Here is a 14,552-nt window from a genome sequence, read left to right as displayed (position 1 = left end):
GGAAAAACATCCTCTGTTGTACACAATAATGCACATATATATTAAATAATTAGCTGAGAAAGCAAAGAAATTATAAGATTATTTTAAACTTTTTAAATTTAAAATTAATTTTTAAATCTCAATCAGTAATTTGGTATATATGTGCACACTACAGAATTTTTTTCTTTCAAAATATTACAAGCAGAATCAACCTACAGCCTCGAGGCGTTGACCAACCCTACTATGGTGCAAAGTAACAAAATCTCACCGTCGGGTGGAATTACGAAGCAATCCTGCATTCACACATGTTTCCTTCTTCCTTAGTGCAGAAACAATTGTGAATTAGGCCCAACCCGGCCCAATCGCCCAACCTCATTGACGGACTGGGCTGAGCTAAGAAGGCTCAAGGTTGGGCTGGTGTTAAGTTTTGAAAACACTTCTAACTGCATATTCAATTTAGGGGTGTCAACTGTGCGGTTTGGGCGGTTTCAGGTTGAGCCTAACGGTTTTGGGCTGAAAAGCACCTAGCCCAAACACGGCCCTTTAACAAAATAACGGTTTCGGACTGGTTTTGGTTTGGTGCAGTTTGGGTTCGGGCTAACTAATGGTTTGGGCTAACGGTTTAAATTCGGATTGATTAACAGTTTATGGTGAGTAAAAAAAAGCACAAGAAGAACAATTGAGCATCCTACAACAAAAGCGAAAATTATATGGAAAGCAAAGTTGCTATTGGTCAATTTCCATTAAAAAAAAAAACCTCACCCATTCTTTAGAAATCAAGAACCTAGATATTAAGTAGTAAAATGACTATTTGATCTTGGAATTCATGCTTAATTTTTTAATTGTTTATACCAACTACCTAATGGTAATATAATGATTCAAATACTATTTAATGTAAAATTACAAAACGGGTTATAACGGGTTACGGTTTAGTTTCGGGTTGGTGCGGGCTCCACAACCCTCAGCCCAATTACAGCCCATTTAGGTTCGGTTCGGGCCGGTTTGGGCTATAATGGGCCGGTGTGGTTCGGTTTTAACGGTTCGGGCTATAAATTGACACCCCTAATATTCATCTTGGAACCAATATCTGCTCGCCTCTGGGTCTTCTCTGTTCATGTTGGGAGATGAAGGAAAATCACAGAAGATCGATGGCTCTTTTACAATTATAAAATAAAGTCTTCTTACACCCAGAGATCCTTCTGCCTCTCGCTCCATCAAACTACTTAGATTAAGAACCAACTAGGAATCTAATCTGACTTGAACTTTTGAGACGGTTTGTCGATCCCTATGGTTTGCCTGCTCTAACAGTGTGCCTTTAAGAACAAGTTCAACTACAATATACACAAGGTTCAGCCTAAGTTCTAACTGGTGGGGTCAGTGGCACAGTAAGACATTTCAGCGAATTTTGACCGATATTCGATGGGTTCAACACATAGCGTTATAAAAATGGCCCAAAAACAAGATTTTCCAAACTTCGTAGGAATATCGCCAATTGGCGAACTGGCGAAATGCTAGCGAATATCGCCAAAATTCGCCGGATATTCTTTATTTCTTTTGTCTGCAAATCAAAGAAAAACCAAAGGTTATGATGTTTGAAACAATCAAATTTGATCGACTAGTCCTTGTGTTCGACATAAACGAAAAATTCAAACTCTTATATCTCTGCGGAGAGATTTTCTTCCTTTGTTCAAAAATGGAAAAAATTAATGTTCTTCGGATAGAGTAGGGGAGGAGAGAACCCAACTCACTCAAACTCAAGTCTCACCGTTATAGAGTTCTAGGGAAGAGGTGGTGAAAATGATATGAAAAATAAACAAATATAACTTCAATTCAAAGCAATAGCAGCCCGAATGTGAGCGAAGCAACCACCACAGGGCATCTGGTCTTTCAACTTGTGGCAGAGAGGAAATCTATAGAAGACGACCTTCATAATAGACTTTAGAGGAGAAAACTCAAAGTAGAGGACGACCTTCACTGACAAAGATCGAGTAGGTTCTCTTCCTACAAGAAAGAGCAAGAGGTAGATGGAAAATGATGGTCATCCGCTTTAGGGTCTGACGTTTGAGAAGTAGGGTTTATAAATAATGGGTAGAATTTTTGGCAATTTTGGCCGAAATCTTGGTAAAATTCGTCGGCTCTCCATGGTGCGAACCGGCGGCGAAGTTCGCCATACCTTGATCAATGGACCACCTCTTAAACTTTAGTCAAATTAAGAAGCAAAACTCCCGATGACTAATACACCCTTTACACTAATACCACAATAAAGAGGCTTGAATAAGTAAACAAATGTGGTCTACAACTACAAGAGGTAGGCAAAGAAAGATCTGCAGGAAACACGGAACCCCTGAAATTTGTACTCATTATTTAGCTTGTTTGAATAACATGCAAATATAAGTAGGAGAGTCTTTCAAGGCAAAGCAACAACTTTGCATTGACATTTCTTGCATTGCCAGGTACCATAAAGCTTCTGTAGTTATTTCAAAACAAAACATGAAGAGCACATATGGAGTTATTAGTTGAGTCTACGGACGGTTAAATTGAGCACAGGAAGAGGGTAAAGTTCAGTTTCAACAGAGACTAGTTAGGATTCAAACAGTTGGACCTTGCAATGGCAATGAAGAACAACTGTAAGCTCAGCTCAATAGGAAGCCCAAGTGATAGACCATCGAATAATAAATGTTGAAACAATAGAAGACAATTTAATCCACTTGCAAAGATTTGGGTTCAACTTCAGTGCAGACTAAGATTTTGATTTTGGGTATCCATTTTGCTTTTAATCACTTGTGAGACAAAGAGTCGGCAGCAGATGTGCACATTTAATGCGCATCATTCATGTCTGCCCCAAAGATTTGGAAATTGTTTGGGTGTTCCATAATTAATGCGCATCACCTGCAGCGAACCGTTACTGAATAGTGGTACGTATTAATTACACAGCACTGAAGCCGAGCCCCAAAGATTTAGATAATGAGTGGACCAAGAGTGGCTCCTGGTCACTGACTGTATCCTTGCTTTGTCAGGATAAGATCAACACAACATTATATCTCAACATCCACATAAATCCCAACCAAAAGAATATGCTCATGTGCTTAAATGTCACGCCTTTTCTATTTGTAAGAAAATAAATTAAGTTCAGAAGCTTCCCCATGACGAATGAGTATCATTGATGACAACACATAAACAAGGCAGGCTGTGCTGCACTTCTAAGCTACCTAAAATTGAAATGAACCATAGCAAATTTTCAGGAATCTTACGGATTAGATCAAAGAGACCCATGAAGAGTAAAGCGTTGCAGCCAAAACACTGCCAACAAAAAAGGATTTCATTAACTAGTAATAGAGATTCTTTTAAGGAAGAACAAGAAATTATATCTTCTGTAAACAATTTAATCACAACACTCAGCAAATGCATTGAATCAACCCCCAAAAGAGATTAGTGGGAAACTTGACAATAGAACAGCCATTGTGATACGATCTACCTCCTCCTCTGCAAATTTTTGCCCTCGTCACAGAAGATCTTATAGGAAATTCACAAAAGAAAACCAAATAGAGAGCGGTAATACCAAATAGCCAAACCAACTCAGCAACAAAACGATCTCATTCTTATAAACTCATCTCTGGTCATTTGGGCATTCCCTCGCAATATGCCCTTTCTCACCACAATTATAACAACCCCTGCCACCAACCGTATAACCACGACCACCACCACCAAAGCCACCATCGCCGCCGTATCTCCCACCGCCAAAGCCACCATCTCCGCCGTATCTCCCACCCCGCCGCCGCCGTATCTCCCAGCACCATCGCCGCTGTATCTCCCACCAGGACTGCTTTGATAACAATCCCTTGCCAAGTGACCACTTTTCCCACAAGTATAGCATGCACCACCACCACCACCACCATAGCCATCTCCCCCTGACCTCCCTCCAAAGCCTCCTCCACCTGATCTCCCTCCTCTTCCACCGCTTCGCCATCCTCTTCCAAACCCACCGCCAAAACTCCCATAACCACCATCCCTATCGTTTCCACGAGAAAACCCACGTCCACCACCACCACCACCACCGACACCAACACCAGAAACGTTCGATCCATTAGGTCCAGTCACATCTACAGCCTTCATTCGTCCATCATCACCTTGTCCGACCTCGAATTCGACCTGCTCGCCTTCCCCTAGAGTCCGAAACCCATCTGCACGGATCGACGATTGGTGAACAAATATATCTTCGCTCCCATCATTTGGGGATATGAAGCCATACCCCTTCTGCCCATTGAACCATTTCACAACCCCTGTCGATCTCTTCTCTTGTGCCATCATCACTGACCACAACTGAAAAAGCTTAAACCACTAGAGCTTCTTCTGCAACAACTCAAAACTTCTAAACCCTAATTAACAAGAGAGAGTGAAAATAACGCAAGAGAAGAAAGATTCTGAGACTGGAAAGCTCCCTCCACAATTTGTGAGTATTCCATCTTTCTCCTATTCCGAAGCATCACCTGCCACTAGTCTCATTCCGAAGCGCCCAACGGTTCTGAGCTTTATGTGAGATTACAAGAGTATCCTTCGATTATCTTCTCGCTAGAAGCCAGTGAAATAGGTCACTAATGAAATTTCACATGGCATTTCCGAGATTATGAGTGAGGCAGTTTTGCCTGTTGAGCTATTCGACGGGTATTATCGTTCTTGACGATTCGCTTATATGCCACGTGTCAGATGGGTCCCACATTAAATATTCCATATTTTAAAAAAAACGCGATCATGTCTTAATTTCCAAGCACACTGTAACGATATGGACTCCGATGGTAATAAGCAAAAGTAAGGGAGGAAAAAGGAAAAGGAAATTTCAAAAAATTGTCTAAAATTATTTCTTTCAATGATGTGGTTGAACCGGTCACTGTTGCTATTGCTTTGTTCTCAAGGGATACTTGTGATGTGAATCAAGTAATGAAGTACTAATTATCTATGAGTACGTATGATATGCTTTTCAGGTATTCCAAGCAAGCGAAAGCGTTGTTTTGGGGAAACAAAGGAAGAAAAGAATTGAACTTACAAAGGTGGCTTTACAGACGTGCAGTTTCTGAGATTCACTCTCTCCATCACGTATTCTTCTTCTCCCTTCTTCTTAATCATATCCATTCTTCATGCAATCTTCCGTCTCTTCTTATACCTCATCATCAAATCTCAACCAAAGCAAGAGCTACGTACCAAGAAGCAGAAGGAATGGCTTTACTTCTCAGAGGACTTTTAACAGTCACATTAGTCGCGATCATCATAACTTCAGGTGCGTGCAAACATGAAACTCTTTTCTCTTGAGATTTTTCTTTTTTATCTTGTTGATCGTTTACTTATCTCTTCTCCCCTTACTTTGTTGTGTTGGTACTTGGTAGGAGCAAAAATGAGTGATTCAGCAAGAGTTTTCACCATAATAAACAATTGCTCAGAAACAGTTTGGCCCGGAATCATACCGGGTGATAAATTTGATGGAGGTGGCTTCGAACTAAAATCAGGCCAATCTAGGATCTTCACCGCACCGGTCGGATGGTCTGGTCGGATATGGGGTCGAACCGGTTGCAAGTTTGATAAAGATGGTCAGGGAATGTGCCAAACTGGTAGGTGTGGTAACACCCTTAAGTGTGGTGCCGCCGGCGAACCACCAGCCTCCCTTGCTGAATTCACACTTGCATCGCCGGATTTCTACGACGTTAGTCTTGTTGATGGATTCAATTTGCCGATTAGTGTCACACCGATTAATGGTACTGGGGGAAATTGCAGCAAAGCAGGCTGTGATGGTGACTTGAGAAAAACTTGTCCGAAAGAACTCGCCATTAAGGATGACGGTAAAGTTATTAGTTGCCAAAGTGCTTGTGCCAAGTTTGGTACTGATCGGTATTGCTGTAAGGGTACGTTTGGGAACCCATCAACATGCCAACCTACCGTTTATTCCAAAAAATTTAAGGAGGCTTGCCCAACAGCTTACAGCTATGCATATGATGATCCTAGTAGTATTCTTACGTGCACAGCATCTGATTACGTCATCACTTTCTGCGCAACGAGGTAAGAATTATGAAAGAAAGTCCAAATCATCTCTACCCAAGCAGGTCGTCCTCCAGTTCTCCCACACTCACATAGAGCCTGCCCATAGTATATGGGCAGGCCTATGTCAGGTCATATGTGAGTGTGGGAGGAAGGAAAATTGCTGGTCTAGGTGGAGAGGATCTCCACTTTATTAAGGCTGTTTTCAAACACCATCTTTTAATTTGAGATAAGGGTGCTACAGTTATTTTATTTATGGGGGTGTTGTTTAAGGTAAAATTGTAATTTTATTTCTTTTCATTTAAAATAAGGCTATTATAGTCATTTCATATCTAAATGACGAGTTTTATTTCAGCTGGACCTAGACATAATTTTAGCAACTAAAGGGTCCCAAACTGAGTTTAAGCCCTTCTAAGGGCCCTAAAGTAAAATTTTCTACTAATAATGTTGAAAACCAATCCAATGAAAACCATATTTTAGGTGGTTAAACCATGGTCGGATGCACTGATTGGACGTACAAGTAATAAACCATTTTGTATGAGCTTAAGACACGCTTAACTTCAGTTTAAGGGTACTCACTAGAGATTAATTATCTTAAATTTTCTGTCAGAATTGTCACTAACACTTTTTACGTTTTTGTAATCAATTACAGGAATGCAACGGTGTGTACCTATCATGATAACAAGCTTATCTGCAGTGGATCAAACGGCTTAAGATCATTTGCTGGAAGCTGGTGGATCATAATTTTCGTATTCATGGTGATATTTAATCTGTAAATCAACCACGTTTTTAGCAAACATTTATTTTTCGTGTTTTTTTCTTTCTGGGATATACATCGTGAAAGGTGGGTGTATAGAACATTCTTATTTTTTTTTTTTGGCAAATTGTTTTTAATCTTTCAATCATTTATTTCACTTACAATATAACAAAAGCTTCACTTGTTACAAAACTTTTGCATGTATGCATTGGGAAAATTCTATCAAAAGGGAAAAAAGCATAGGGAAAAATGGCTCACAAGAATTACACAATGGGGCCAACCATGAAAAACCTTCATTAAATATTTTAGGAGATCTTGGTTCTTGGATGATCTTGTGGGGTGTGGGGCAATGGATCATCCCAAAAGTGGGAATTCTTGTTCAAAAACTATTTACAACATTAACGTTTCTAATACAAGTAGATTTCTTTGGTGGAGAGTGGATTCTCAGATATCCAGTAAATTCAAGAATAGCAATGACAAATGGGGATGAAATTACCGACAACTTCCCCATCAAATATCAATGGCTTTCAGAAAAAGGTTCCTACGGCAAAAAACATGATCATGATGCCTTTTGTGATGACTTCTAATGGATCATTCCCTTTTGTCTTCTTCTCTGTCATTTTCTAGATCAGAGTCATCATCTTCAACATTCTTCTCTTTCCTTTCCTGCTTGACTAAACTAAGATCACCTTCAGTTGTTCCTCTGGTCAGAGATTGGGCTTCTTCATCACCAAACTCTTCTCCCACTTCTTCTGAGTATGCATACCTGGTTGCAAATAAAATAAAATAAAATAATTGTCAAGGGGGAAGGGAGATAAATGGGGGGAAAATCTTAATTTTCAACTGTGATTTCACAAAAGTTTGACCTTTGAGAGCTCTGAGATGGTCCCCATAGATAGCAGATAACAGAGAGTAACGCAAAAGCATGAACATCCCAAAAAGCAGTGATTATCCAAGCACTCTGCCACTTCTCACTGAATGGATCTGTAGCTTTAAAGAAAACCTGTGACAGGAAGCATATTTTTAATGATAAAATCACGAGTGGAAGATGATTCCAGTATAAGGAGGATGTCGCATATGGGCAATAGGGCAATACTTGTGTCAAAAGTTTAATGCACAGCCATGCATTACTGGCATTATGCAACAAGATATGCATATGACATTTGACACCCCCTAACTCCTAATTTGACGGAGTCGAGGGGAGCCAGTGTAAGAAGAAACTTTTGTTTGCTGTCGTGCGCCTCTTGGAAGGCAACACACGGCAGCTCTAGATCCAACTTCTGTAATCTCCCCCGCCCTTTTAATCACAGCAGTTGAATCTAGAGTTGCCACGTGTTGCATTCCCACATGTAGCAGCAAACAAAAATCTGTGTAAGAATACCGTCCCCACACTGGTTTAAAGCTTTAACCTGCAATAAAACTAAAAAAGTCACAGAACGTGTCTTACTTCTCAAAATATCACACTAAAACACGACAACTTCAGTAATTATTTGGAAATGTAGCTATCATCCACGGTCTATCTATGAAGCATAGACTTCGAAAAATTTAACTTTGGTACAAGGAGAGACTTCATGGGGACTGCAGGGTCAGCATGGTGGGGATACTAAGAATAATGTTGGGGTGTGCCAAGCTCCAAGGTATCTTACACTAAATCTCAGGAAGAGCAAGGTATTAAAGAGGGAACTACTATAACTTAACCAATTGACATCCAAACCCTTCCAAACTTCCATGTAGGAAGTCAATAGGTTACAGAACCGCAGCAGTACTTAATGGAGTGAAGAGAAAGAGAGAGATTGATTGGGATGGAGACTTTTAACTTCTATCAAGTTGGTTGTTTCCTTTTTAGAAACCTTGCAACTTAGAGTTTCTATTTAAATGTCGAGATAATTAGTTTTATTTCTCAGCAAGAGATAGTTTCTCAGCAAGGACTCAGCAAGTCTATGAACCCTTATTTATTGGTAACATCCTGTTCACATCCCTCGACAATTTATGAAGTTGTTGAATGAAGCTTTGTTTTGAGTCCTTTATTCCCTTGACCATAATGAGTGATACAAAGAGCTAGGGCTTTGCTGTGAGTGCCGAACACCTAGGGTTGACAAACCTAGCTGAGAGAACTGAACACCTTCATCCCTTTTACTTTCTCTTTGTCCTTTTTCTTCTATTCTTCTCTTGTTTGAATCGTACTGGTGTTGAGACCATGCTGCTGCTGTTGATAGAAAGAAAAACTGATAAGAACTCCCAATAGATCCCTAGAATAAATGGAGAAAGCCCTGCAACCAGCTCTCAGCAGCACTCTTTAGGTCCCTTCACACTCCATGGCGCACATACACACACACTCCCACCATAATTTACTCACCTTCACACTCACAAGCTGCAATTGGAGAGAATAAACAGGAATACAACTGGGAATCCTATGATTGATTCTCCTTTGAAATAGGGATGAACACTCTGTGATACAAGTAACTCCCGAGCCCCAGAATGCCCAACTCAGATTGCCCCTAACTGAGGGTCTTCCCCTCTCTGCAAGCAAGCTTGCCACAAAAGACACTATTCAATCCCCTCCCCCCTTTTAACAGTCCCTCTATTCCCCTAAACATAGCCCAACAGAATTCTAACAAACTACTTTCCATGTTTGGAGTTGATCCCTTGCAATACCCTTGAACTTTACCCCTATGGTGTAAGCCCCTCGATATTGGTGTCCTGACCTTCAGCTTGTGGTCATCCCTTCATCGAGCTGCTGTTCTAAACTGCTGCTAAACTGCCATTCAAACAGACATGTTGACTGAGGTTTTGATTTATTGCTGCAACTTGCTGAACCTTCTTCTCCGTCCTCCCCTTCACAAACCCTGCTGGGTTTAAAGACCCCCATTCCATCTCTTCTCCCTTCAACTGACCCACTCCTTCCCTCCATTCATTACTTAATTTTCCCTTGAACACAGAGTTCCTAAGTTCAGTCCACCTCCATAACTGGGGCTCTAATCATCAAAATTCTCTCAAAAATGCAGCACCAGCTTAGACCTATTACACCACCATTTGATCCAAGTTTGGGTTCATTCTGCTTGGAATATTGACCTATAAACACCTAGTTACTATTTTTATTTTGAAGTCATAACTCCCAAACCAGCAATCAGTTTTGGTCAAATTTTCATGACTGCTTTACTATCATATTACCAGCATTCAGTTTGAGTTTGCAAGTATTTTTGGGGCTAAATTTAACTTAATTTTGACGCTACATTAAAATGACAGCCTTTGCTAATCCAGAAAACCAGTCTAGAGCCAGTCCTTGGTTTGGGCCTCCCAATTAGGACATGTCAACCCAGCCAGGCTAAGGCAATTGCATCAGAAATAATCATTCACCCAGCTTTGGTTTCTATATTTGTTTAGAGAATTTGAAACCTAGGTTAGTTTTTATTTATACTAGAAGCTATTGTCAGATTTGGAGGTTTCTGGGTTACTGCTAGCCCAAGGTGGATCAACCATAGATAAGGATCACCCTTCATGTGATTAAACATTTTTTCAATGAAATCAAGTTCTGGTCTTCTATTTTATGTGGATACAAAATGGTCCTACATGAGGATAGATTTCCTCTAAAACGTAAGGTGGATTCCTTAGTGGCTTTGGGTGGATTCCCAACGTAATTGCGGGCTTGAAATCAACTTCAAAGTTTTCTTCTTGATTTCCCAGGTCCCACTGAGATCATAATTCTGGCTCATAAAACTGTATCCCAATAATCGGTTTTCAGTTTCAATCTGTTACCATACATATGATCAGAATCAGCCCTTTTTCGATCAGTCTTCTAACTGAATGTAATTTTCTTATGATTGATTCAGTCACCAGTCATCAGTTGTTTTAGATTTTCTGAAAAACCTCGCTACTGAGTACCTTCCTATTCAGATCAGCTTGTTTGCCAGTCTTCGATTTTCATTTCTGTTTTAACCATGAAAGCGATCAGATTCCCAAATCCTAATCTAAGGCTAGGGTTACAGCTCCGCTATCCAATCAAGGTGGATCTTACCTATCCATACGTCTGAAACAATAAGCTGGACCACAGTGCCAAGCCTAACATGACAACCATTTTGCCCCATCTTTTGGTAACAATAATCAGGTCATATCTCCTTCACTAGAGTACAAAGATCATAAATCTTTCCAAGGATAAATGTGTAAGGTGTAGATACACTGGGCAGCGGCAAAGATACCTGTTGACATATTTTACCCCTGGAAAGTCAAACCCATTCATTTTCCATGTGAAGTGATATTGACAAAGAAGGATCCCTAAAGATCAAAGACTGAAGCATGGTGCAAAGGAAGGAAGGAAGAAAAATTGTCCACCATCTCCATGATAAAGCAAGAGCTAATAGAAACCTACAGGGACAGTAATTCATTTTATAAAACAAAAATCAAGGCAGCTACTGAAGACATACCTCATAACCAATCCAAGCAACTGAAGCAATCACAGCTACTGCTAATGCATTTGAGAATTTTCTATAGATATCCAACTTAGCAGCACTTCTTTTTGCCTGAAAAATGCAAAAATTACAAGACAACGTGAAACATTGGTAAACTGTTGTATGCCCATACGGCCATACCAACAGATGTCATGCTTATGGAAAGATTGAGATACCTGTAGCTGTTCCAATGTCCTTGAAAGAGAAGTGAAAATCCATAATATTAAAAAGGCATCCAAGAATGCACTAGGAAGGACCAGGAGGTGTCTTGCTCTCCCTGTTATGTCATTGATAGTTCCCACATACTCAGTGATATCTAGCAACTCTGTTGCCAAGAAACAGGTCACTCCAAGAAGAATAACCTTTGAGGTAAGACCTCCAAGAGTAGGCCTCACGACACCGTATCCCATAGAAACACAGAGTATTAGAATGCGTGAAAATGTTTTCCTTATGGCTCCAATTGTAACAACCCAAGTTGTGATCCCAATTGGCCTAATTCCAGTATTATTAAAATTTAAATACTCAAAATACCAAAGAGTCATTTCAAACAAACCAAGAACAATAATAGTGCTGATGTAGTTCTGAATCTGCAATACATCCTTCCAAAACCTGACATACTGAAAAATCCATATGATGCTGAGTATTAAGTACGCAATTGACATGAATTGATAGAATTTCATCAGCGGTGACATCCTCCCGGGTAAATAACCATCAGGATTCTTCCACACCGTTTTCCCACTCATTGCCAGCCCCTTGAGACTTGGATCACAGGATATAAAGAACAAGTTATACATTCCACTCTTTTTTACGTAAATCTCTTTAGAATCCATCCGTGTGAACAAATAATTTGCGCTAAACTGTGTATTTAAGACAATAGGCCAGTCAAGATCCCCAGCAGAAGGTCTCCTAATAACTTCACCCTGCTTACAACCTTCAAGCTTTGCCAGATCAGGGGTGCAACATATTGCCCTTTGCCCACCATAAGCAGAACCACCAATATTATCCCGATCAGCTGCCTCAAAAATAATAGCCTGAACCAGGCCTGTGCTATGTTCCATAGTTGAATGCTTGTCAGCAGCTTCCTTACTCCTCCGGAAGGTGATATTCTCAAACCTGTGAACATCATCAAACAGCTAAACATGTTGCTAAAATAAAAATAGTAACCAAACCAAACACAGATAACAATGACTTAAAGATAGCCAGCCAAATCAGGGCTCAGAGAGAGAAATGCAGGGACTTATGTAACTAAACTTATTTTAGTGTAAATAAGATTTACACATGGATTGGGCCTTTGATCCAAAGGTTTTCTTTGTGATGGTCCATTTAGTGGGTGTAAAATAATGGTAGAGGCTGGGAATATGAGATTTAGATGATTAGCTGGTTAATATTCATAGTGTCTTAAGTACAAACGTGTTTGGAGTCCTAGATGTTGAGCACAGCTCGCATTGCAGTAATGTTGTTATTGTTGTCAATACAATCAATCAAAAACCCCACCTATCATGTGACAAGAAATTGTACCACATGCCATAAAAGTTGACAAATTAACCAGGTGGGTAAGCATGACCTGCTGCATAACAATTATAAGCACAAGACCAGGAAGAACAATAAATCAATCGCATACTACTCCACAAAAAAGTACCATCTGGATAAGTATGCAATTTTTTCTTTCTTTTCTATAGGTGATAGGTGGGTTATTGGCCATTAAAATCAGGTCCTGAACCCAGGTATATTTACTGACATACTTCTAGCAAGTAGCCACATTGGTGTTCTCTCCATTAACTGAGCATAACGAATGCCTCCTTTCTACTTGTGTCGTCCTTCTTTGGGTCCAAACTATGCACTATCTGAAGATCGAAGACTAATACTGCAATACCAACTCCCACATCTGTTCCGCTGATTGAGTTCCCACTTCAGTTAAAAAAAAAAATTTAAAAAAAAAAAAAAAAGTTCTTTAAAAAATGAAGAAACAAAAGACAGAAAATCAAACAGATTACCATAAAGATATCTATATTAAACTGCCCTCTTATAAATGACCCAGAAAAAGAAATTCAAGTAGAAATGAAAAGATTCATAGAGAAATCATTAATTTCGTTAATAATATAAGGGATCCCATCTGTATGATCTGAGAAGGCCAATTCTCACGCACAAGTGGCTTCCCCGTGGAATTCCCACTTTATAGAAAATTAAGTCTGAAGTTAAAAGTTTCATCAAAAAGAAAGAAGAAAAAAAAACAACCAGAGAACACGGAACAGTGAGGATTCCAAGATCCAAGTACCTTTTTCATAAGAATGAAAAAGAAAACAAATTTCAATAAGTATCGAGCAGTTTAGAGAGATTTAAATGGAAGCCTTTCATTCTTTAGCACTAAGTTATCGAATCGATAGCACCTAAAAGCATTCGAAGCTGAACTCAAGTTATAATTCATCATTTCCATCTCATATAGTCGTTGTTACTTGTTCAGCTTACAATCCAGATTTCTAACTAGATCTCTCTCCAACGTAACAATGCAGCATCATAATTCGAACTTAAAAACAGAGGGACTGAATCAACTAGTGAAAAGAATACCGGATATAAGAAAGACCATCGTGGGTCCCTAATCTGAAATGCCGCTCTGTAGAATCTGGAGGAGCAACACGAGAAGCCACAATTCCTTCACTTCCACCAGAGAGCAGATAAGCGTTGCCGACTTCTTTGAAGATTTCAGTATCGTAGAAATGGATCGATGCCTCAGTAGCCCTAATTGTTGAAATAAGTACAAGAACACCTACAAGTGATAGAAAAGACATTGCGGATCTGAGAATTGCCAAACCCATGGCGATGAGAGAAACACATTCAACAGATGAGATTAAACTCCTAAACAAGAGCACCGACGCAGCTTTGGTTCAGAAAGACGTAAATATTTTGCTTAAACGTCACTCTCTTGCCTTGGTGCTCTCTATATTCTACTGAAACATTTAATATTTGGAGGGAGAAATACATTGTCGCTGTGTGAGTCGGGTGAGGTCGGTGAACTGTCATCACAGCATCATGACTCATGGTCTGATTCGTTAAGACTAAGGCGGTCTTTGGTATGGTTTTTGCTTTCTATTTTTTATCCACATAAATATAAATATTTCTGGTGGTGTTGTGTTTGGTACAATTTTTTTATTATTATTATTTTTATTTAATACAAGAAAAAACAGAGATTACACCATAACTGGCTTAGTCCCACAAGTTCAAACAGTTCATTCATAATTGAAAAATAACACAAACACAAACACCGAATAAAAATAAAAAACAAAGACTAAGGGATGGGCCGAACCCAATAAACCCTCAAAATACTGATTGTGACAACCCTCAAATCAAGA

At 39.6% G+C, this 14,552-nt stretch overlaps 2 protein-coding genes and 1 pseudogene across 2 annotated transcripts; 1 reads left to right on the top strand and 2 right to left on the bottom strand.

Annotated features, from left to right (window-relative positions):
- Positions 1–2,813: 2,813 nt before the first annotated feature.
- On the bottom strand, positions 2,814–4,605 carry LOC149021195 (uncharacterized; annotated as a pseudogene).
- A 504-nt stretch (positions 4,606–5,109) lies between these two features.
- LOC149021194 (pathogenesis-related thaumatin-like protein 3.5) lies at positions 5,110–6,915 on the top strand. Its single transcript, XM_089149462.1, has 3 exons — positions 5,110–5,251; positions 5,358–6,024; positions 6,656–6,915. The coding sequence occupies exons 1-3, from the start codon at positions 5,191–5,193 to the stop codon at positions 6,777–6,779; spliced, it is 852 nt and encodes a 283-aa protein (XP_089005588.1). The 5' UTR covers positions 5,110–5,190; the 3' UTR covers positions 6,780–6,915.
- A 38-nt stretch (positions 6,916–6,953) lies between these two features.
- On the bottom strand, positions 6,954–14,210 carry LOC149021193 (uncharacterized). The gene is made up of 5 exons (XM_089149461.1): positions 13,771–14,210; positions 11,382–12,318; positions 11,182–11,277; positions 7,627–7,763; positions 6,954–7,526 (listed from the first exon to the last, which is right to left on the bottom strand). Exons 1-5 carry the CDS (start codon positions 14,016–14,018, stop codon positions 7,352–7,354), a joined length of 1,593 nt encoding a protein of 530 aa, XP_089005587.1. The 5' UTR covers positions 14,019–14,210; the 3' UTR covers positions 6,954–7,351.
- Between the last annotated feature and the right edge of the window lie 342 nt (positions 14,211–14,552).

This window comes from Hakea prostrata, chromosome 3 (assembly GCF_041222555.1).
Source record: "Hakea prostrata isolate BN-2017 chromosome 3, UWA_Hpros_2, whole genome shotgun sequence".
Classification (NCBI taxonomy): domain Eukaryota; kingdom Viridiplantae; phylum Streptophyta; class Magnoliopsida; order Proteales; family Proteaceae; genus Hakea; species Hakea prostrata.
This window is presented reverse-complemented; position numbering and strand designations above follow the sequence as displayed.

Coding starts and splice junctions, on each gene's coding strand:
- LOC149021194 (XM_089149462.1), top strand. CDS start 5,191: ATGGCTTTACTTCTCAGAGGACTTTTAACAGTCACATTAGTCGCGATC. Junction 5,252..5,357: donor CGCGATCATCATAACTTCAG/GTGCGTGCAAAC, acceptor GGTACTTGGTAG/GAGCAAAAATGAGTGATTCA. Junction 6,025..6,655: donor ATCACTTTCTGCGCAACGAG/GTAAGAATTATG, acceptor AATCAATTACAG/GAATGCAACGGTGTGTACCT.
- LOC149021193 (XM_089149461.1), bottom strand. CDS start 14,018: ATGGGTTTGGCAATTCTCAGATCCGCAATGTCTTTTCTATCACTTGTA. Junction 11,278..11,381: donor GGACATTGGAACAGCTACAG/GTATCTCAATCT, acceptor TGCATTTTTCAG/GCAAAAAGAAGTGCTGCTAA. Junction 7,764..11,181: donor TTGCTTGGATTGGTTATGAG/GTATGTCTTCAG, acceptor TTCCTGTCACAG/GTTTTCTTTAAAGCTACAGA.